Here is a 22,991-nt window from a genome sequence, read left to right on the forward strand (position 1 = left end):
GTTTGGAGTGCTGCCTCATTTTTTTGTTATTTATATCTACGGTTAGCCGTCTGAGCCTGCGGCTTTGAGGATTTTTTTGCACCCTTTTTTCTTTAGTGTCTTGTGCTGCTGGAGCTCTTTTTGGTGTTTATATATATATATATATATATATATATATATATATATATATATTTTTTTTTTTGCTTTTACTATTTGTCCCCATTTTTTTTTCTATTGATGGTGTTGTGTTAGGGCTTGTTGAGGCACATACATTTTTGGGGTAGGTGAGGTCAGTTCTTGCATTTTTCTTTTATTTTTTTCTGGCATTCACCCGACATTCACCTGGTGCGCAAAACTGCTGTCGCCAGCTGATCACTCAGTGTTTCCGCGCATTGGTCCACCCCAGCCCGCTGTAACTTCCACTTCGATTTTGCAATAAAGAAGAATCTTGCTGCAATTTGGTGAGTGCCGCTATCATTATTCTTTCTCCATTTGGATTGTCTTATGGTATACTGTAGACTTTTTAGATAGCAGAGCACCACAATCTATTGCACTATTTGACTGGGTCACACAGTCCTACGTCCCGTACCTGTGAGTGGTATATACCAGCAGTGCCGCCTCATACCTCTAAATATGCGATATTCATGAACACGTTCTGCAAAATGGTCATCTCCTATGTGAGTAGTTCTGTGCGTGTAAATGGGAAGTGTAGGAGTGTGTATACATGTATGTGAATGTGGCCGTCCGAACTTTGTTCTACATCCTGTTAAAGGTAATGATTAACCATGTATTTTCAGTGGGTTTATAGGGTAGATGGCATCTATTCCTGTCCTATTGTCAAGGACCTGCTCACTGAAGATAAGGCCACCTGCCGCCCTGGAGAGCTAGTAGATTTGCTGCTGTTGTGAGAGCTTGTTGGTCATGGGTTTTTCTTGTCTTATGATTTCCTATGCAAATATGCTTTATTCAGGGGCTCATGTTTTAATTTAGCTTTTTATCTGGTTGCCTGTAGATTGGATATGTTTGTCAGTTTGGTTTTCTCTTTTAAAGGGAGTCTGTCATCAGCATTTCACGTTTGTAACCCGTCCCATAGCTTTCTAGCATGCTTACAGTTAATAAAAACGTTACCTTTAGCATCAGTCCTGGACTTATAAAACCGTCAAAAAACATCTTTGTAACATATGCAAATGAGGGCTCGCAAGTGCCCAGGGGCGGCGTTACCCTCGTAGGTGCCCTGCTAGCTCAGCCTTTTCTTCGCTTCCCCCGCCCCTTCCTTCCCTCCGCCCGCCCATCCTTTCTCTCTGACCGCCTATCTACTAACTTGTTATATCGCAGAGATCCCGCACCTGCGCACTCATTCCGTCAGCCGGCGCATGCGCATTAATTACTGTGATGCCGTATAAGGAATGGGCATCGCAGTGTGCATGCGCCGGCCGACGGACTGAGTGCGCAGGTGCGGGATCTCGGCGAAACAACAAGTTAGTAGATAGGCGGTCAGAGGGAAAGGATGGGCGGGGGGAAGCGAAGAAAAGGCTGAGCTAGCAGGGCACCTACGAGGGTAACGCCGCCCCTGGGCACTTGCGAGCCCTCATTTGCATATGTTACAAAGATGTTTTGATTTGCACCAAATATATCAACTGTTTTTTCCAGAATTTTCACCATAGAGAAATAAATAAATTGTAAATGTCAAAGTGGGCGGGGCTATTAAATTGGTGCATATTACACCTAGTCATCGTCTTATCGGCAGAAATAGCTCAAATTGTTGCAGACAATGAAGCCAACTTATGTGCTAGTGTTTTGTGTAAAAAGTCACATTTATGGCAGAAAGATGCAACTTTTTGTCAGTCGCATTTATGAAAAGAAAACTGACTTATTGTGGGAACAAGTGATAGGTAAGTAATAAAACAGCGTGCATTTATTATCGTCTAATATAAATGAGCAAAACAACAGTTTTCTGTCAGTAAATTGGCATGGAAACAAAATAATAACAAAAACGTCCTGAGTCTGAGACAAAAGTCGCAGTTACCACTGTAAATGTTACAAATATGTTTTAAAAGTCGCAAGTGCAGTCTGGCAGCGGGTGGCAGAAATGGGGCATTCCGCATTTTCGTGCTATTAGTGTTAAAATGTCGCAAATTAAGAGAAATAGGTAGATAGTCAAGTTTATATTTTAGAAAGTCACATTTTAAAAGTGGTGTGCGCCTTTTTATATATGAGGTGAAACAAATCACCACTTTTGATTTGTAATGTTAGTATTTTGTGCTGTAAATTTAAGCCATTATTGATAAATGTCCCCTGAAGGGTTAAATAGAATAAGGGACTGTGTGTCATTGATAGTTCTCCAGGCCTGTCTTCGGAGACAAAGAAAGGAATCAAGGTGCATTGAGAAGGAAAGGATACTTTTATCCCCCATTTTATTTATGATTTCATTGTACACGAGGGATGTGTGATCAGTGATTGATGGCATTCTCTGTGTAAGGCTACATGCACACGAACGTTGTTTGTTTCCGTGTCAGTTCCATTTTTTTTGCGGATAGGATGCGGACCCATTCATTTCAATGGGTCCACAAAAAATGCAGACAGCACACAGTGTGCTGTCCACATCAGTATGTCCGTTCCGTAGCCCCTCAAAAAAAATTGAAAATTTACTATTCTTGTCCGTTTTAGGCAGTTACAATGAATCCTCAAAAAACAAAACAAAAAAAAAATAAACGGTTGGTCATACGGATGTCCGTTTTTTTTTTTGGTTTTTTTTTTTGCGGACCGCAAAACACACGGTCGTGTGCATGTAGCCTTACCCAGAGAATGCTATCAGTCACTGATAACGCCTCCCCTGTGTACAGCTATCAGTGACTGACAGCTGTCTCTGTATACACACTTATACAGAAAATGCTATCAGTCACTCATAACACCTCCCCTGTATACAGCTAACAATGACTGACAGCTATCTATGTATATACACTTACACAGAGAATACGATCAGTCACTGATAACACCTTCCTCGTGTAGAATGAAATAAGAAATAGCAGAGATGTAAATGTATAAATTACAAGTTTTACTGAATCTTTTCTGACAATCGGCTCGACTTCTCCTGTTCCCTATGCTGCTGCCTGCATATTACACTGCATTTTGTGTTGGAACAGAGTGGTTGAGGAGCAGGTGAGTATACGTTATTCAACAGGAACACTAGGCATCACTTCAAATTTAATGTGTAGAAATCTGTAGAAAACCTTTAAAATGGTTGAGTTGTATACTATTTCTCCTAAGGCAAGAAAGCCAAACATGTGACTGGTAGTTTTATATTTTATGCATTTGTCTTGTAGATATTTGTACAAGGATAAGGAAATATATCTTACCTCCATTTCTTTGCTCGTGGTAACTTTTTTGTTTTAGTAACATACTGATAAAATGCTTTGAATTGCTTCATAGGAACACATTCTACCATGACAAACGGAGGCGGCGTCAGCAGCTCTACACACTTGCTGGACTTGCTGGATGAGCCGATTCCTGGGGTGGGCACATATGATGATTTCCATACCATTGATTGGGTTCGGGAGAAGTGCAAAGATCGGGAGCGCCATCGAAGGGTAAGCTGTCAGTTAATTATATACATTGCTTCAATTTATTATTCCTGTGTTATGTCTTAGGCTCCTTTCACACCTGCGTTCAGGTGTCCGCTCGTGAGCTCCGTTTGAAGGGGCTCACAAGCGGCCCTGAACGCAGCCGTCTGGCCCTAATGCATTCTCAGTGGAGGAGGATCCACTGAGAATGCATCCGCCTGCCAGCGCTCAGCCTCCGCTCCGCTCAGTGCGGATCCGATCGAACGCTAGTGTGAAAGTAGCCTTAGCTGACCTATTTTTTTTTTACTATATTAACAGATATAGTGAGGGCCTCACTGAGAGTGCTTACCTTTGTATATGTGGGCACAATACTGGTTGGCAGTAAAGATCTTAGATTTAAAAAATAAAATAAAAAAACTTCTTGGCCTGATAACAACCGCTGGGCTTTCATCTGGAGCACCATACATGTACAGCGCTGGATTAAGGCTCAGGGGACTGACTGAAAATGGGCTCAATACCATCTAATCAAGAATTGCATGTAAAGTACTGTTATCTATTGTCATAGATTTTACTGCTGCATAACGAAGGGCCCACATACTTTTCTTGCACATGTCCTATCTTTTGCGGTGTGGAGGCACAGACCCAAAAGCCCACGGAAGCGCTTCCAAATGTTTGCGGTCTGCAATACATGCACCACAGCCATATGGTCGTGTGAATGATCCCTTAACTGAACAATGCCGGATATCGGGGATGCAAAGGCCTGGACTGTTTCATTTCAGCACGTCTGATCCTTTTGTTCTTAAGGAAGTTAAGATGCTGCCAGAGATGTGTAGCATTGCTGTATCTGACAACACATGCATGCTTTGCAAAATCAGCCGTGCTTGTCTATGGGAGGGGGAGCTCCCCATACACATAACATTGTTGGTGTGGGTGGCTGGTAATGCTCCTTATGTGGGGGACTTATGGAAGAAGAATTAGGCTAGCTTTGCAACATACTGGAATCCAAACAAAAAATGTGACAGACCCATCATAGTCAGTGGTGTCAGGCATACACTTTTTTTTATATATATATATATATATATATATATATATATATATATATATATATATATATATATATATATATATATATATATATATATATATGTCCTTCTAAAAAAAAATAGCATATTTCATTATTTTCTGTAATGTACTGATAAACATTAGACTTTCATATATTTTAGATTAATTGCACACAACTGAAGTAGTTCAAGCCTTTTATTGTTTTAATATTGATGATTTTGGCATACAGCTCATGAAAACCCCAAATTCCTATCTAAAAAAATTAGCATATCATGAAAAGGTTCTCTAAACGAGCTATTAACCTAATCATCTGAATCAACGAATTAACTCTAAACACCTGCAAAAGATTCCTGAGGCTTTTAAAAACTCCCAGCCTGGTTCATTACTCAAAACTGCAATCATGGGTAAGACTGCCGACCTGACTGCTGTCCAGAAGGCCATCATTGACACCCTCAAGCAAGAGGGTAAGACACAGAAAGAAATTTCTGAACGAATAGGCTGTTCCCAGAGTGCTGTATCAAGGCACCTCAGTGGGAAGTCTGTGGGAAGGAAAAAGTGTGGCAGAAAACGCTGCACAACGAGAAGAGGTGACCGGACCCTGAGGAAGATTGTGGAGAAGGACCGATTCCAGACCTTCGGGGACCTGCGGAAGCAGTGGACTGAGTCTGGAGTAGAAACATCCAGAGCCACCGTGTACAGGCGTGTGCAGGAAATGGGCTACAGGTGCCGCATTCCCCAGGTCAAGCCACTTTTGAACCAGAAACAGCGGCAGAAGCGCCTGACCTGGGCTACAAAGAAGCAGCACTGGACTGTTGCTCAGTGGTCCAAAGTACTTTTTTCGGATGAAAGCAAATTTTGCATGTAATTTGGAAATCAAGGTGCCAGAGTCTGGAGGAAGACTGGGGAGAGGGAAATGCCAAAATGCCTGAAGTCCAGTGTCAAGTACCCACAGTCAGTGATGGTCTGGGGTGCCATGTCAGCTGCTGGTGTTGGTCCACTGTGTTTTATCAAGGGCAGGGTCAATGCAGCTAGCTATCTGGAGATTTTGGAGCACTTCATGCTTCCATCTGCTGAAAAGCTTTATGGAGATGAAGATTTCATTTTTCAGCACGACCTGGCACCTGCTCACAGTGCCAAAACCACTGGTAAATGGTTTACTGACCATGGTATTACTGTGCTCAATTGGCCTGCCAACTCTCCTGACCTGAACCCCATAGAGAATCTGTGGGATATTGGGAAGAGAAAGTTGAGAGACGCAAGACCCAACACTCTGGATGAGCTTAAGGCCTCATGCACACGACCGTTTTTTTTTTTAAGGGCCGCAAAAACGGGGTCCGTAGGTCCGTGATCCGTGACCGTTTTTTCGTCCGTGGGTCTTCCTTGTTTTTTGGAGGATCCACGGACATGAAAATTGAAAAAAAAAATCTAAGTCAAGTTTGCCATTGAAATGGTAGGAAAAACCGGATACGGATCACGGACGCGGATGACAATCTCGTGTGCATCCGTGATTTTTCACGGGCCCATTGACTTGAATGGGTCCGTGAACCGTTGGCCGTGAAAAAAATCGGACAGGTCCTATTTTTTTCACGGCCAGGAAACACGGATCATGGATGCGGCTGCCAAACGGTGCATTTTCAGATTTTTCCACGGACCCATTGAAAGTCAATGGGTCCGTGAAAAAAAACGGAAAACGGCACAACGGCCACGAATGCACACAACGGTCGTGTGCATGAGGCCTAAGGCCGCTATCGAAGCATCCTGGGCCTCCATAACACCTCAGCAGTGCCACAGGCTGATTGCCTCCATGCCACGCCGCATTGAAGCAGTCATTTCTGCAAAAGGATTCCCGACCAAGTATTGAGTGCATAACTGAACATAATTATTTGAAGGTTGACTTTTTTTGTATTAAAAACACTTTTCTTTTATTGGTTGGATGAAATATGCTAATTTTTTTAGATAGGAAATTTGGGTTTTCATGAGCTGTATGCCAAAATCATCAATATTAAAACAATAAAAGGCTTGAACTACTTCAGTTGGTGTGTAATGAATCTAAAATATATGAAAGTCTAATGTTTATCAGTACATTACAGAAAATAATGAACTTTATCACAATATGCTAATTTTTTTAGAAGGACCTGTATGTATGTATGTATATATATACTGGAATAGGAAACCGAAGTTTGGCCGCAGATGTGAACCTAGTCTAAGAAAATGCTGGGTTTTGCTGGTAAAGCACATCTTAAGATAACATTTATTCTTTCATTCCGGTTCAGGACCGCTCCACCTTCTTCCTCTCTCCTCTTCCTAATCACTATTCAGTTGTTTCCTCACTCAATACAATAGCCAAGTGCTTGTCAAACTGGGAAAAAAACAATATGGAGAGGGAAATGATATTTACTGGGAATTGTGCAGTAATACTGGTTTAGAGGTGGCCATAAACATTAAAGTTGATGAGAACAGATGATTTCAAACAAAACAATCATTTTCTCTGGCAGACCATTATTGTGTGGGCCATTGTGAGGAATATGAATTATTGTTCCTTGTCAGCCATGTTCCCACACCAGCCATCAGCTGTAAGATGGCAGAGGTAGTGAACTCCACAGGAGGGCCCTGCTTCAAAGCCCAGCCATCTGGCAGAGAACTTCTTGCAGGCCACCTTTGTTTACAATTTCTCACCTCCATGTAGCCAGCCAGGAACCCAGCTAATGGAACAGGAAATACCTCTCTGCAGGGGTCTAGGCCATTCCCCAGTTCAATGAAATTTAGTAGACAACATGGAACCGGCTATTTATAAGTAATTATGAATTGCCGGCCATCAGAGGCACAAACAGGCCCGTGGTCATAGTCTGGCGGTGGGATGCCAGGGAGGGGAGAGATACCCATCTTCCCACAGAAACAACATACTGTTAGCTGAAACCCAGGCGGATCCATTGGTCCCAGAACCATCTCCCTGCAGCATTCTGGTCTGGAGCCATGAGCCCTATTCGGTTTTGTGGCTCATATGCTGCCAGCCCAGCAGGTGGGGTGGGGGACCCCTCCCATAAGGCTGGGAGGGTAGGGGCCGGCTACAGGTTAAAAGGCTTGTGCCAGCAAGCTGGTGTGTCTTTCTCTGAAGGAGGGTCACATCGTGCCATGTGTTTAGAGGGACCTGCAACCTGCTGACATCACTGTCCTCTAGGGCTGCACGATAAATCGAAAAAATAATCGAATCGCGATAATCGGCAAATGCGATATGGCGATTTGGCCGACCCGAAAAGGCCGCGATTATATATAAAGGGGCCCCGCGCACATAACTGTCTTTGCATGTAATGTATTTTACTAGTGTGTGAAACAAGCTCTCTCCTATTGATAACAGGTCCAGCCTCTGTACTCACTGTCACGATGAATGCAATGCACTGCAGCGAGCTGGCCGGCGCGTGACTGACGTCACTTAGTAACGCTCCTGCTTCCTGAAGTGGGAGGAGCGGTACTTAGTGACGCCAGTCACGCGCCAGCCGGCCAGCTCGCTACCGCTCGCTGCAGTGCATTCAAAGTGACAGTGAGTACAGAGGCCGGACCGGTTATCAATAGGAGAGAGATTGTTTCACACACTAGTAAAATGCTTTACACGCAAAGCCAGTTATGTGCGCAGTTTAGGACACATGAGGGGGACCAGCATAAGATGCTATATGTCTTATGCTGGCCCCCCTCATGGCCCTATGTGTCATAGCACATAACCCCTATAACAGCGTACTCCACAGATCCACCCCATAACAGTGTCCTCCACAGGTCCCCCATAAGTGTCCTCCACAGGTCCCCCATAAGTGTCCTCCACAGGTCCCCCATAAGTGTCCTCCACAGGTCCCCCATAAGTGTCCTCCACAGGTCCCCCATAAGTGTCCTCCACAGGTCCCCCATAAGTGTCCTCCACAGGTCCCCCATAAGTGTCCTCCACAGGTCCCCCATAAGTGTCCTCCACAGGTCCCCCATAAGTGTCCTCCACAGGTCCCCCATAAGTGTCCTCCACAGGTCCCCCATAAGTGTCCTCCACAGGTCCCCCATAAGTGTCCTCCACAGGTCCCCCATAACGGTGTCCTCCACAGGTCCCCCATAACGGTGTCCTCCACAGGTCCCCCATAACGGTGTCCTCCACAGGTCCCCCATAACGGTGTCCTCCACAGGTCCCCATAACGGTGTCCTCCACAGGTCCCCCATAACGGTGTCCTCCACAGGTCCCCCATAACGGTGTCCTCCACAGGTCCCCCATAACGGTGTCCTCCACAGGTCCCCCATAACGGTGTCCTCCACAGGTCCCCCATAACGGTGTCCTCCACAGGTCCCCCATAACGGTGTCCTCCACAGGTCCCCCATAACGGTGTCCTCCACAGGTCCCCCATAACGGTGTCCTCCACAGGTCCCCCATAACGGTGTCCTCCACAGGTCCCCCATAACGGTGTCCTCCACAGGTCCCCCATAACGGTGTCCTCCACAGGTCCCCCATAACGGTGTCCTCCACAGGTCCCCCATAACGGTGTCCTCCACAGGTCCCCCATAACGGTGTCCTCCACAGGTCCCCCATAACGGTGTCCTCCACAGGTCCCCCATAACGGTGTCCTCCACAGGTCCCCCATAACGGTGTCCTCCACAGGTCCCCCATAACGGCGTCCTCCACAGGTCCCCCATAACGGCGTCCTCCACAGGTCCCCCATAACGGCGTCCTCCACAGGTCCCCCATAACGGCGTCCTCCACAGGTCCCCCATAACGGCGTCCTCCACAGGTCCCCCATAACGGCGTCCTCCACAGGTCCCCCATAACGGCGTCCTCCACAGGTCCCCCATAACGGCGTCCTCCACAGGTCCCCCATAACGGCGTCCTCCACAGGTCCCCCATAACGGCGTCCTCCACAGGTCCCCCATAACGGCGTCCTCCACAGGTCCCCCATAACGGCGTCCTCCACAGGTCCCCCATAACGGCGTCCTCCACAGGTCCCCCATAACGGCGTCCTCCACAGGTCCCCCATAACGGCGTCCTCCACAGGTCCCCCCCCCCCCCCCATAACGGCGTCCTCCACAGGTCGGTCCCCCCCCCCCCCCCCATAACGGCGTCCTCCACAGAAACCCCCCAGATAACGGCGCCACGTCAGCGGCTCATATGGGAAAATCCAAGCAAATAGACCTCTAGCACAATTCCCTTAAAATATTGCATTGCATATCGTTATTGCAATTTTTAGGGCCCTAATCGCAATCGCACAAAATTCCCATATCGTGCAGCCCTACTGCCCTCCATGTGACTACAGCAAAGGACTCATCATAATCCAAAAGGACTCATCCATCTGGTAAACTGATTTTTGCTCTGTTTAATCCTGTTTGTACCATACCACCTGTAGTTGTAACCTCAGAACACTGTATATATCCGTGTGTGTGTGTGTGTGTGTGTATATATAGTGTATTGTGTAGTGAGCCCTTAAGGCGATTAAATATATAATTTAATCTTTTGCTGTCTGGTATTTCGATCACGAATCCCCACGTCCATGTTTCGGCCTAGTAATACGCTACCGCGGGTTGGTTTCTTACCCTATATAATCCCGTTAGCGGACCAGGCTTATATCAAACAAGAAACTGGTGGTAGTCTTCCCGGGCTGAGAACCCGCTGTTTCACTGGGGCAGTGAAAAGGCTCTCTCAGCTTGTTGGACAGGAGGAGTCTGGGAAAACTGTATCAAGCTGACCTTACCCGCTCCTCCAGGAGGGCGTAACGCCATGCCTTGGTAACTAACCAGTAACCATACCGTATCTTGTGAGCTCGACGTAGTTTTGACGTCTGATATCAGTCGGGGCACGAGGGATACAGTATTCGTCACAGCCATGTTTAATATTTTTGTCCCATAGTCGGAAGAGAGAACATTCGTCCATTCCCCAGCCTTATTGAACATGTATGGGCAGTTTGAAAAACTGCTTGTTCTCATACAAAATGGCATAATCTTCTGCCTGGGAATGATGATTGAGGTGTCCAAACATCAGATCATTTCACCTGATGAACTCAAGTGTTTACCTGAGTGTTTCGCTCGTTCATACGGTGGTCTGCGGCCGATTTTCCGGAGAGTTCATTCTTTCCTGGTACATTGGGCTGTGTAAATCCAGCATTGCACACCCTAGTTTTTGAATTGGACCAGCTTCAATATGTAATATTAGTAGGTTGCTCGAACACATATACAGGGAGTGCAGAATTATTAGGAAAGTTGTATTTTTGAGGATTAATTTTATTATTGAACAACAACCATGTTCTCAATGAACCCAAAAAACTCATTAATATCAAAGCTGAATATTTTTGGAAGTAGTTTTTAGTTTGTTTTTAGTTTTAGCTATTTTAGGGGGATATCTGTGTGTGCAGGTGACTATTACTGTGCATAATTATTAGGCAACTTAACAAAAAATAAATATATACCCATTTCAATTATTTATTTTTACCAGTGAAACCAATATAACATCTCAACATTCACAAATATACATTTCTGACATTCAAAAACAAAACAAAAACAAATCAGTGACCAATATAGCCACCTTTCTTTGCAAGGACACTCAAAAGCCTGCCATCCATGGATTCTGTCAGTGTTTTGATCTGTTCACCATCAACATTGCGTGCAGCAGCAACCACAGCCTCCCAGACACTGTTCAGAGAGGTGTACTGTTTTCCCTCCTTGTAAATCTCACATTTGATGATGGACCACAGGTTCTCAATGGGGTTCAGATCAGGTGAACAAGGAGGCCATGTCATTAGATTTTCTTCTTTTATACCGTTTCTTGCCAGCCACGCTGTGGAGTACTTGGACGCGTGTGATGGAGCATTGTCCTGCATGAAAATCATGTTTTTCTTGAAGGATGCAGACTTCTTCCTGTACCACTGCTTGAAGAAGGTGTCTTCCAGAAACTGGCAGTAGGACTGGGAGTTGAGCATGACTCCATCCTCAACCCGAAAAGGCCCCACAAGCTCATCTTTGATGATACCAGCCCAAACCAGTACTCCACCTCCACCTTGCTGGCGTCTGAGTCGGACTGGAGCTCTCTGTCCTTTACCAATCCAGCCACGGGCCCATCCATCTGGCCCATCAAGACTCACTCTCATTTCATCAGTCCATAAAACCTTAGAAAAATCAGTCTTGAGATATTTCTTGGCCCAGTCTTGACGTTTCAGCTTGTGTGTCTTGTTCAGTGGTGGTCGTCTTTCAGCCTTTCTTACCTTGGCCATGTCTCTGAGTATTGCACACCTTGTGCTTTTGGGCACTCCAGTGATGTTGCAGCTCTGAAATATGGCCAAACGGGTGGCATCTTGGCAGCTGCACGCTTGACTTTTCTCAGTTCATGGGCAGTTATTTTGCGCCTTGGTTTTTCCACACGCTTCTTGCGAGACAGTTGACTATTTTGAATGAAACGCTTGATTGTTCGATGATCACGCTTCAGAAGCTTTGCAATTTTAAGAGTGCTGCATCCCTCTGCAAGATATCTCACTATTTTTGACTTTTCTGAGCCTGTCAAGTCCTTCTTTTGACCCATTTTGCCAAAGGAAAGGAAGTTGCCTAATAATTATGCACACCTGATATAGGGTGTTGATGTCATTAGACCACACCCCTTCTCATTACAGAGATGCACATCACCTAATATGCTTAATTGGTAGTAGGCTTTCGAGCCTAAACAGCTTGGAGTAAGACAACATGCATAAAGAGGATGATGTGGTCAAAATACTCATTTGCCTAATAATTCTGCACTCCCTGTATTTAAGGCCCACAGTTACCACTTGCTTCTAAGCAATTGTATTAGGCAGTAGTAAAAGATTACTGTTGATCCATACTGCATAGGGATAGTAGACATGAATATTTGTTACACAATCGTATAGTTGCATTTTATTTAATTTTTTGCATTGCTCCTTTCTGACAAAATGTTCCAAGCAAAAAAGTGGAATGTGTATTGGCTTTTAGCCACAAGGTTTCTCTGGACATGGTGACAGCTTCCCTTTAAAGGGGAATTAAAACTAGAATATAAACACAAAAAAGAACAACCAACAAAATGTAACATAATCTCCTTTTGTGCCTTTGCTCTTGTTTCGTCAGATATCACAATTGCAGACCATGAAAAATACAGTAGAAAAGCAGTGCATTTAGTGCATTGTTGTCTCAGGATGCAGCCATCACTATCACCCCTCCTCCCCCTCTTATGCTAGTGCATGTAAGGCAGGAAGTGTAGGAGTGCGGGGCTGGGTGTAGTCTGGATAACTTTTGTCACACTCAGTGAGAGTGGCTGCTGAATACTAAAGCTACCACAATAAATCTCCCCTCCCTCAAATATATAGTCGTTATTACTCAAGCGTGTAAGGCTGTTATTGGGGGGGGGGGGGGGGGGGGGTTGTGTAACAGCAGACATTATAGGGAGAGGGGTATAAGAGGAGAACTACAACTCCAGCATGTCCAGACTTATAGGGCATCAGTGGTCATTATATGGAGAGGGATGAAATAGGACTACTTATAGAAGCAAACCTCCCACAGGTGCTCTGCCCACATGGTGACATATCTCTGGTCCTTACAGGTCCTTCACCACTTGCTGAGCTCTTTGTCAATGTGTAAATGGGGTGAAATGAAATTGGCTGGAGTGGAGTGAAAAAGTTAGTGTGGGAAGTTTTGCAGCTTCCACGCTTTTTACAGTGTCTTGTGGTCTGTTAAAGTGAATGCAATTCATCCCCGCCCGCTGGCTGGACTTCTGTGAGCTCTGCTCATGTACAGTTTGTCTGCAACTGAAAATGGAGATGGAAAGGAGACCCATCACTGACTGCAGGATGTCCAGTTACCTGCTTTCTGCAGGTGTATGGAGTAAAGTTCCAGAGCAGGTAGCTTCAGGGTTTACTGGCCCTTTAAGGATGTATTTTCCTTGATGACTAATGCATTGTATATCTTTTCTTATGACAGTGGTGTGGCAACAAAAAAAAAAAGAAAGTAAGGTTGGGATGTTTTTTTTCTATATCAATGCAGGTTAGGAAATGTTTCAGGCAGGACTGCATAATTTGTTGTAAAGACATTGCCCAATATTTCCATGGAAGAGACCTGTGTTGTTGATACTGATACTTGTTACTAAAAATCTTTATTTTATTTTTTGCACTAGATTAACAGTAAGAAAAAAGAATCCACATGGGAGTTATCAAAAAGTCTGTATGACGCTTGGTCGGGATGGCTGGTTGTAACACTAACTGGTTTAGCTTCAGGTAAAGTTCATGTGAGACCTGAATGTCACCTTTTGTAGAATATAGATTTACAGACTTGGATACATACAGGTAAATGGATGTAACTTGAAACTGCCAAGTTACCAGCTTTTACAGTTACTTCCACAAAGGACGTAATTTCAGTGGAAAAACTCATCCGTGGACCTGCGAGACGTCTGGTAAAATTTGCTTGTTACATGCATATTTGCTGCAGGCTTCACCCTGTGCATTGACATTATGCGGTTTTAAAATCAGACCACATGTCATTTTGTACTGAGGGTGCTTTGTTGTACTGTAATCAGCAAATCTGGATTGTAAATCCTTAGGGTCCATTCACACATCCGTATGTGTTTTGCGTATTCGCAAAACACGGACACCGTTAATGTGCGTTCCGCATTTTGTGGACTGCTCATCGCCAGCACTCTCATAGAAAATGCCTTTGCTTGTCTGCAATTGTGGACACGAATAGGACATGTTCTATTTTTTTGCGGATCCGCAAATGCGGATGTGGACAGCACATTCTGGCCCCTTTGAAAATTAATGCCAGGCTACTGTGTGTCCGCATCCAGAGCGGAATGGAGGCGGAACGGAGCCAAACTGATGCATTCTGAACGGATCCTTATACATTCAGAATGCTTTGGGACTGAACTGATCTGTTTTGAACAGTTTGTGAGATCCCTGAAACGGATCTCACAAACGGAATTCAAAACGCCAGTGTGAAAGTAGCCTTAGCAGGCAATTGTCGGGAAGGAAGCATTCCTTACTGACAAGCGCCTGCTTGTAAGTAAAGGAGCCTGCTGCTAATACATGCAGCGATCCCCTCCACAGTATGTGGTGGAATGACTGCCAATGTCATCGCTTGTCCCCATACTCAATCAGAGGCTGTTAAGACATCACTTTCTGCTTCCGGCAAACAGCGATTTAGTTTACTGCACGAAAGATTCGATTACCCGATGAACGAACGTTTCGGCAGCACCTTTACACCGAACGAACGTTCCTATGAATGCTTGTTAGTGATTATCTGTCGGTGTATAGTCCCTAGCAGTGATTAAGATGGTGCTTCCAGGATGCAGTATATTTTTTGTTTTCATAGATTTTAAAATTTATAGAGTGGACCGTTACCAATGATTGGATGTAAGAATAATCTAAATGGTAATATGATTTTAAAGCTTGCATGTCAACCCTTGAATGACTATATGGTTTTCTTCTGAGGCGCTGTGCTATAATGTCTCCAGTTATAGGACAAATGGACACTTGAATCATGCAGCTACTATATATGTATAGAACTGGCAGCCGGAGTGAATGCAGAAGTTATTCTTCATTTTCTAGGAAGAGACTTTTTCACCTGTGGGGCCTCCATAGTCCATATTTACTTCCTGTAATGTTTGTCCAGTTACACCTGTGAAGAGGTAAAGGGAGTCTCTCTCAGCAGTTTCAAGCCTGCAAAACTGCTGACTGTGCTCGGTAGTGGTCATGGAAATCAGGGCTAACCTTTATCTGTACTTTTAAGGATCTCTTTTTTCCTCCATGTGGTGTGCCACTGTAATTTGCGCTCTTCAGTAACCTGCTTTACGGCCTCTCCCCTCTCAGCTGTATGTCCAACTTGGAGACTACTATACCTATCAATTAGAATTGGGAAGGGAATGTAAAGCACTTTAGCATGACAGGGACCACCTTTGGGGCGCTTGTGGGATGGCAACCAGCAGAATAAATGTTGCCATTTACACTACTAATAGCGGCAACAAAGTAAGTTTATCCTGCTTTCCACAGCCCCGACCTAGTGCAGTCAGCAGTCTTGTATGATGAGAACTGCTGACACTCCCTGCAACACCTTATAAATGTGACAGAACAGTAGTCTGTAATATAGTAAGTACATACTCCCCTTTTTAAATCTGATAACATTGTTGATTTGTACCACAGGTGCCCTGGCAGGCTTAATAGACATTGCTGCAGACTGGATGGCAGATTTAAAGGAAGGCATTTGCATGACTGCATTTTGGTTTAACCATGAACAGTGTTGCTGGAGGTCAGATGAAGCCACATTTGAGGAGCGAGACAAGTGTCCTCAGTGGAATACATGGGCAGATCTCATTATAGGCCAGGCAGAAGTAAGTTGGTTTTGTTCCATTCATGTATTACTACATCATTATAACAACTGTTCAGAACTGGTAATGACCCTGTATTCATTTTGCAGGGTCCTGGATCATATATTATGAACTACATAATGTACATCTTCTGGGCACTGAGTTTTGCCTTTTTAGCGGTCAGTCTAGTCAAAGTGTTTGCTCCATATGCTTGCGGCTCAGGAATCCCAGAGGTACGTATGACTGGGTTTTAAATCCCTTACGGTATTCTTCTATTCCTGGAACATCATAGGTCATGTAAATTAAAGAAACGAGCCCTACAGAAGTATCAGCCTGTGTAAGTCAAATTTAGAGCCCCACCAGTGTTCATTCCTTAGATCTTGGCCCTCTGATATCCACTATCCCAGTCCTAACGCGCTTCAAGAACACTTTTATTTGTACCGTGTTTGTGTGCACATGGGCCTTGCCTTACTTTTTATGTAGTACTATTGAATTATAAAACGAGATTGTTTCACAGCAACGACAGGATGTTAGATTTTCTTAAACAATTAATACGGTTTACATCACGTGATTTCTTAGCTATACTGTTACAGTGATGTCATTAGAGAGGATTTTAATGCATTTCCGATTTTCATCAGTCAGAAAAGATTTTTTCGCTCCTACTGTTACCATAAATGATAGTTTTCAGTTACCATAGTTTTTATTTGGCCTCTTTTCAGTCTTCTCTATTACAGGGGCTGTATAAAAAAATAATTTTCCTGTGTGGTGAACACCGTAGCAGAAAAAAACAACAACCTGCATTTCAAAATTTTTGGCCACCTTATCCCCTCAAAAAATTGTACACTCCTCAAAAATGGTACCAGTAAAAACTACTGTTGCCACGCAAAAATCATCATGTCATTTGTAGCGCACAGTGAACAAAGCATAATATCAAAACCCCCAAAATCTCGACAGAATTATAAGTGTTCCCCCCCCCCCCCCCCCCATTTTCCAATACAAACTATGGTAAAATAGTGCCATTAAAAAGTACAACTTTGTAACAAATCTGTTAGTTGAAACCCAAGTTCCAAACCCACTGCCATAACAGTTATGTGGAGGTGGACATGGTTGTCCAAAGCCCATGAAGGCATCTTCAGTCATGAAGTTGACTGCTTTCAGGAAATATATAGGTTTTGGGGGTACAATTACTTTTCAAGGAGTGTAATCCTGTATTCTGTAGGTTACTTTTTAAAATTTCCAGCTTAAAAACTGATATTTAATCTTTCCAGTGCATGTACATTTACAATAGGCTTATGTGTGGTATGTATGAACTCTGTACATGAAATTTAATTGAAAGTTTTAGGATTTATGCATATAAAAATTATTTAAATTATTAGCAGGCACACTTGCAGTTGGAGTAACGTACTATATATTAAACCAATTAAAATAAACCTACACATATAAGATAAACTAAATATATAGCAAGTTAATATAATATTGTGTACATAAAGCAGCATGAAAAATCAAATTAGCAGCATAGGGATTCAAATTATTAGCATAAATAGTATGCATATACTGTAACTTTCTACTTGGGTCACACTTTAACCCATTAATGTCTATTATTGAAAATTACACTTGGATGCAAAATTGCATGAAGGTATCTGTGTATATTAATCTTCTCCCTGCCAAGGACGTATGTCATACATCTTTGCAGGGTGGCAATTCGGTAGCCAAGGATGTACCTTGTACATCCTTGCTGCTGAGGGCAGGATCTCAGATTATGTAACAGCTAGAGATTGAAGTTTGGCAATCTCCGCTTTAAAACGAGACCAAGGTTAAGGCTCTAGTCACGTTAAATTACAGGTTAGGGCTTATGCACATGATCGTATATATTTTGCAGTCTGCAGAAACGGATCCGCAAAAAATACAGATGACGTTCATGTGCATTCCGTATCTTGCGGAACAGCTGGCCCATAATAGAACAGTACTATCATTGTCCATAATGCGGACAATAATAGGACATATTTTTTTTGCGGAACAGAAATACGGGAACGAAATGCACACGGAGTAATTTCCCTTTTTTTTTTTTTTTTTTGTGGACCCGTTGAAATGAATGGTTCTGCATACGGTCCTCAAAAAAAAAAAAGAACGGACACAAAGTGCTCTAATTGCTGAATTATCACAGCTAGAACCAATCTTGGTCTTGTTTTAAAGCTGGGTCAGCTTGGTTCGCTTTAAAAATAGTGTCACAAAAATAGAAAAGCAATGTCCCAGAGCTCAGAAGTCACTTTTGTCTTTAAAAAGCAAAGCTACTTGCACAGTATGGTACCTTCAGGTTGTCTACAGTATGTCCACACTTCTTCTCCTGTATTGGGGACTCCACAGACCTGGGCCTAATTCTTCCTATAGCTTAAATCCACCGCCTTTTTTTTAGACTCTAGACACAGATGTTCTCAGCGTTCACACTCCATGGAAGCCAAAAGACAGCCAGAACAGGTGAGAGAAGGGACTGCTGGATAGGATCTCCCGCTTTATTTCATAAAACTTGCAGGATAGAGTCCGACGCAAAATTCCAGGGCGTAAGCTTTGTGAACAAGCCTGTAGACAGAATGATTAAATCTATCCATCTGTTACCAAATATGGCAATGCAACAAGAACATGTACGTTAAAAAATTGGACATACTTGGTCAAGTTTACCCTCTAAAACCTAGATCAGGAAACGCAGAAATCAACATATGTGTTATCATGGGAATTTGTCACAAGTGACCTTCCCATCAAGCTGTTTGCATAGACACATAGCTGTGGTTCACCTGATTAAAATGCTGTGTTTCTTTTGTTGGTCGAGGTTCCTTTCCTGAGTTGTTATACTTTTTCTTAATAAGCAAGTTAGGCCTTTGGTGCAATGACTGCATCACATTGCTCTTTTTGCACCTGAGCACCGTTCGTTTCTGTGGCCAGCCGCTCCCTCGCTGCTTTGCTACTGCTTGGCCATGCCGATCAAAGCATCCGGAGAGGGGCTCTTGGAGCTTTGGTGCAACAAGAAATGCATTAAGAAAATATAACATAACTGGAACGTAGCCTCTGTCTGTTCGTCAGCTGCATAATGAGGTTGCTGGAGACAGATTCCCTTTAAGGTCAGAAGTGACTGTTCCATAACACACTTTCTCATGTTACAGACTACTGTGGTTGTGGCCAGAAGTTTTGGGACTGGCACTAGTTTTGGTTTTGGCCTCTTGCACGCGACCGTTGCTGTATTGCAGCCTGCATACGGCGGGTCCGCAATACACGGGTCACCGGCCATGTGCATTCTGCAAATCCGGAGATGCGGAATGGAAGCACGGAACGGAACCCTACGGAAGCACTACGGAGTGCTTTTGTGGGGTTCCCTTTCCGCGCTTTCATTCCGCAAACGGATAGGACAAGTTTTATCTTTTTGCGGAACAGACTGATCGCGGACCCCATTCAAGTGAATAAGGTTGCGATCCGCATGCGGCATCCCCACAGTCGGTGCCCGTGCATTGCGGACTGCACAAGAGTCCTTTTACAAAGTTTGCTGCTTCAGCGTTTTAGGTCTTTTTGTCAGATGTTTCTATGGTACACTGAAGTACTATTATATGCATTTCACAAGTGTTTGGTTTTTACTTGTATTGACAAATACATAAAGTTTACGCAAAGCCTCAATATTTCCAGTGCTGACCCTTCTTTTTCAGGATTTCTGCTGATCGCCCTGGAATGCTGGATTTCAGCTTCTGCAGTGAGCCCTGACTGACGGCCACCCTAATCAGTGCAGTTTATCACAATTTCTGTGTGTGTTTTTTTTTTTTTGTGTCCACCAGCTTTTTGAGGATTGACCACAGGTTGTTAACTGGATCAAGATCTGGGGAGTTTCCTGGACATGGATCCAAATTTTCAATGTTTTCTTCGCCAAGCCACTTCCTTGTCACTTTTGCCTTGTGACATGGTGCTCCATCTTGCTGGGAAAAAAATTGTTCATCACTCAGTTGCCCCTGGATGGTTGGGAGAGGTTGCTCTTCATGTTTTCATACCATTCTTTATTCATGACAGTTTGTCACTCCCTTGATTGCAAAGCAGCCCCACACATGAATGGTCTCGGGATGCTTTACTGTAGGCATGACACAGGACTTACGGTAGCGCTCACCTTTTCTGCTCTGGGCAGTCACTTTCCAGATGACCCTAACAGTGCGAAGGGGCTTCATTAGTGCAGATAACTTTACCCCAAATCTCTGAAGTCCAGTCCTGCAGAATGTCAGTCTGTTCTTGATGTTTTTCTTGAAGAGAAGTGGTTTCTTTGCTGCCCTTCTTGACACCAGTCCGTCCTCCAAAAGCCTTCTCTCCCTGTGTGTGCAGATGTACTCGCACCTGCCTGCTGCCATTTCTGTACAAGGCCGTATGCACACAAGCGTGGGTGAGCGCACATAAGATCCACACTAATTTCTGTGCATTTCTGCACTGTATCTGCATCAAAATCCACAATTTCTAAAAGCAGTTTTTTTCGCCCATTTTCCTTGGGGGACACAGACCTTGGGTATAGCTCAGCTCCCTAGGAGGCGTGACACTAAGTAAAACTGTTAAGCCCCTCCTCCATCAGCTATACCCTCAGCCTGGAGATAGAGGCTACCAGTTTTAGCTTAGTGTCCAAGGAGGCAAGACACTCCCTGCTACTGCAGGGCTGTTTTCTCCTTGTTATTTTTACTTTTTCTTCTAATTTTGTTATTTTATTTTTTCCTAGGGATACCAGAGACGCATTAGACCTCTCTGCTCTCCCGGGGTTGAGCTGCGCCAGTGCCAACTTATCTGCACTGCTGCCTCCCCCACAGAAGCAATAGGAGGATCTGGGCAGCAATGGCTCCCCTACATCCCGCCAGCTAGGGGGTCGCCCGCACGCCAAGCCCCTCTTCCAGCTTCCTGCCACTGCGGTGCCAGTGGCTGAAGGGGCGACCCTGCTGGAAAGGACTGAGGGTGAAGACGTCGGACGGTGAGATGGCTATTCCAGCCCATACCCCGTCCCTATCTGCAGCATCTACCCCTCTGGGTAAGGGGGGCACCCGTGGTCGCTCATTCTGAGCGCTCATCTGCAGGACAATGCAGCACAGCAGCATCCTCAGCACCCCCACGCTGTTCCCCCCCACGCTGCTATCTTTCTCCCCCCCCCCCTCCCCCTCATTCGGGGCTGACTCCATTTTTCTCTTCTCTCTCTCCCCCTTCCCGCCGAGAACGGGGGGCGGGGCTTAGCGGTCCCGACAGGGGGCGGGGCTTACGCGCGCGTCATTTTGGGGGCGGAGCTACGTTCTCCTTCACAGGAGACATTTCAAGCGCTGGAGGGGGCGGAGCTTGTTCCCCGTGCTTTCTGCTGAGGTTTCCCGCGCTTCCTCACTCCTGACAGGAAGCTGGGACACGGTGGGGGACTCTAACCTCCTGTGTACATCGCTCGGCTTCTGTGGGCGCTCTCTGCTGCTCACTGCTGTTCACTGCTTCTCTGCTGCTGCTGATCTGGGCCATCTCCTGACGTTCTTCTGAGGCACTGGTAGGACAGTTAACCCTCTCCTAACCCTCCTGGTCATAGCTGCTATAACCCTTTGTGGTCTCTATATTAGAGTACAACCACACTTCAGCATGTCAGATCCCACAGGTGCCCCCAAACCCTGGTACCATGCCTGTACCGCCTGTAAGGAACTTTTTCCGCGGGGGCAATCTGAGCCGCATTGCCTTGCATGTCAGGCCCCGGTGCAGGGCCCGCTTCCCGCTGCGCCCCCCGGTGCCTCTGAACCCCCTGACTGGGCTAGGTCTCTGTCTCAGGCGGTGGAAAGCCTTACACACGTAGTGGGCCGTCTCGTGGATAGACCGCCTCTCCCGCAGGCTGCCACAATCCCTGTCGCACCCGCTGGGACTACCGTTTCTGCCGCCCCCACTGGTTCCCTGCCTCCCAGCGAATCTTCCAGGGCCCGGCATACTCAGAAACGTTCAAGGGTTGAGCGCACATCTTCTCCAGATGCTTCGCTCTCTCCGCCATGCGTGCGAGCTCAGTCAAGTCTATCCTCTCAAAGGGATACGCTTTCTGAGGGAGAACTGGCGGATTCGGACGTGGACATGGACTCAGAGCTTCCGTCCAAATTGGCGTCCGCGGTGGGGCATCTTGTCACTAGCATCCGTGATACCTTTCAGCTACACGATGACCCCCCCAGCTCTGAACAGGCCGGCGTGTCCTTTCTCCGCCCCAAACAGGCCTCCAAGGTTTTTCCCATACACGCTGATTTTTCTTCTGTGGTATCCAAGGCTTGGACTCGGCCTAACGTCCGCTTTATTACACCCAAAAAGCTGGACATTTGTTATCCCTTTCCAGCGGATTCTGTGACCACGTGGACATCCCCGCCTAAGGTTGATCCTCCCGTGGCTCGCCTGTCCAAAAGCACTACTATTCCTGTACAGGACGGCAGTCTGTTGAGGACCGTCGTACGGAATCCCTCTCCAAGGCCATATTTACTGCCTCTGGTTCGGCCCTTAGACCGGTCTTTGCCTCCGCCTGGGTTGGCAAAGCGGTCTCTGAATGGGGTTTGCAACTGGAACGGGAGTTAAGGTCGGACGTCCCTGTTCAGGACCTCCGTTCCTTAGCCCAACTAATTGTTCAGGCCGGAAAATTCGTCTGTGAGGCCTCCCTTGATGCGGGTGCCCTCATTGCCCGTTCCTCTGCCCTGGCAGTTTCTGTCAGGAGGGAACTCTGGCTGAAGGTTTGGGCGGCGGACGCCGCTTCCAAACGCTCTTTGGCCGGCCTACCATTCACGGGTTCCCGCCTGTTCGGAACCCGTCTGGACGAACTTATATCAGAGGCCACGGGTGGGAAGAGTACTCACCTCCCCCAGTCCAGGCCAATGGGCGCCCCCCGTGGTCGCGCTGGTTCGTCCCATTTTCGGTCCTTTCGCAAGCCCACCGGGTCTAGACCCGCGGCCAGTTCTTCTTCCTCTGGCCCAGCCCAGGATAGACGCAAGAAGCCGTTTTTTCGGACGCAACCTACCTGGCGCAAGTCCCAGCCTGCACGGGCTCCCACAGGCCAGCAGCCCTCTGCCTGAAGGTGCGCCCCCACCCACCCG

The 22,991-nt window shown here is 45.6% G+C and overlaps 1 protein-coding gene across 2 annotated transcripts in view; it reads left to right on the forward strand.

Annotated features, from left to right (window-relative positions):
- CLCN3 (chloride voltage-gated channel 3) overlaps nt 1–22,991 on the forward strand; it is a 68,983-nt gene that overhangs the window by 12,366 nt on the left and 33,626 nt on the right. For both annotated transcript variants that reach the window (XM_044297117.1, XM_044297123.1), the window contains exons 2-5: nt 3,409–3,566; nt 13,726–13,825; nt 15,743–15,930; nt 16,017–16,139. In XM_044297117.1, the coding sequence (XP_044153052.1) occupies nt 3,409–3,566; nt 13,726–13,825; nt 15,743–15,930; nt 16,017–16,139 (569 nt within the window). The remainder of the gene's footprint in view (nt 1–3,408; nt 3,567–13,725; nt 13,826–15,742; nt 15,931–16,016; nt 16,140–22,991) is intronic.

This window comes from Bufo gargarizans, chromosome 1, assembly GCF_014858855.1.
Source record: "Bufo gargarizans isolate SCDJY-AF-19 chromosome 1, ASM1485885v1, whole genome shotgun sequence".
Lineage (NCBI taxonomy): Eukaryota > Metazoa > Chordata > Amphibia > Anura > Bufonidae > Bufo > Bufo gargarizans.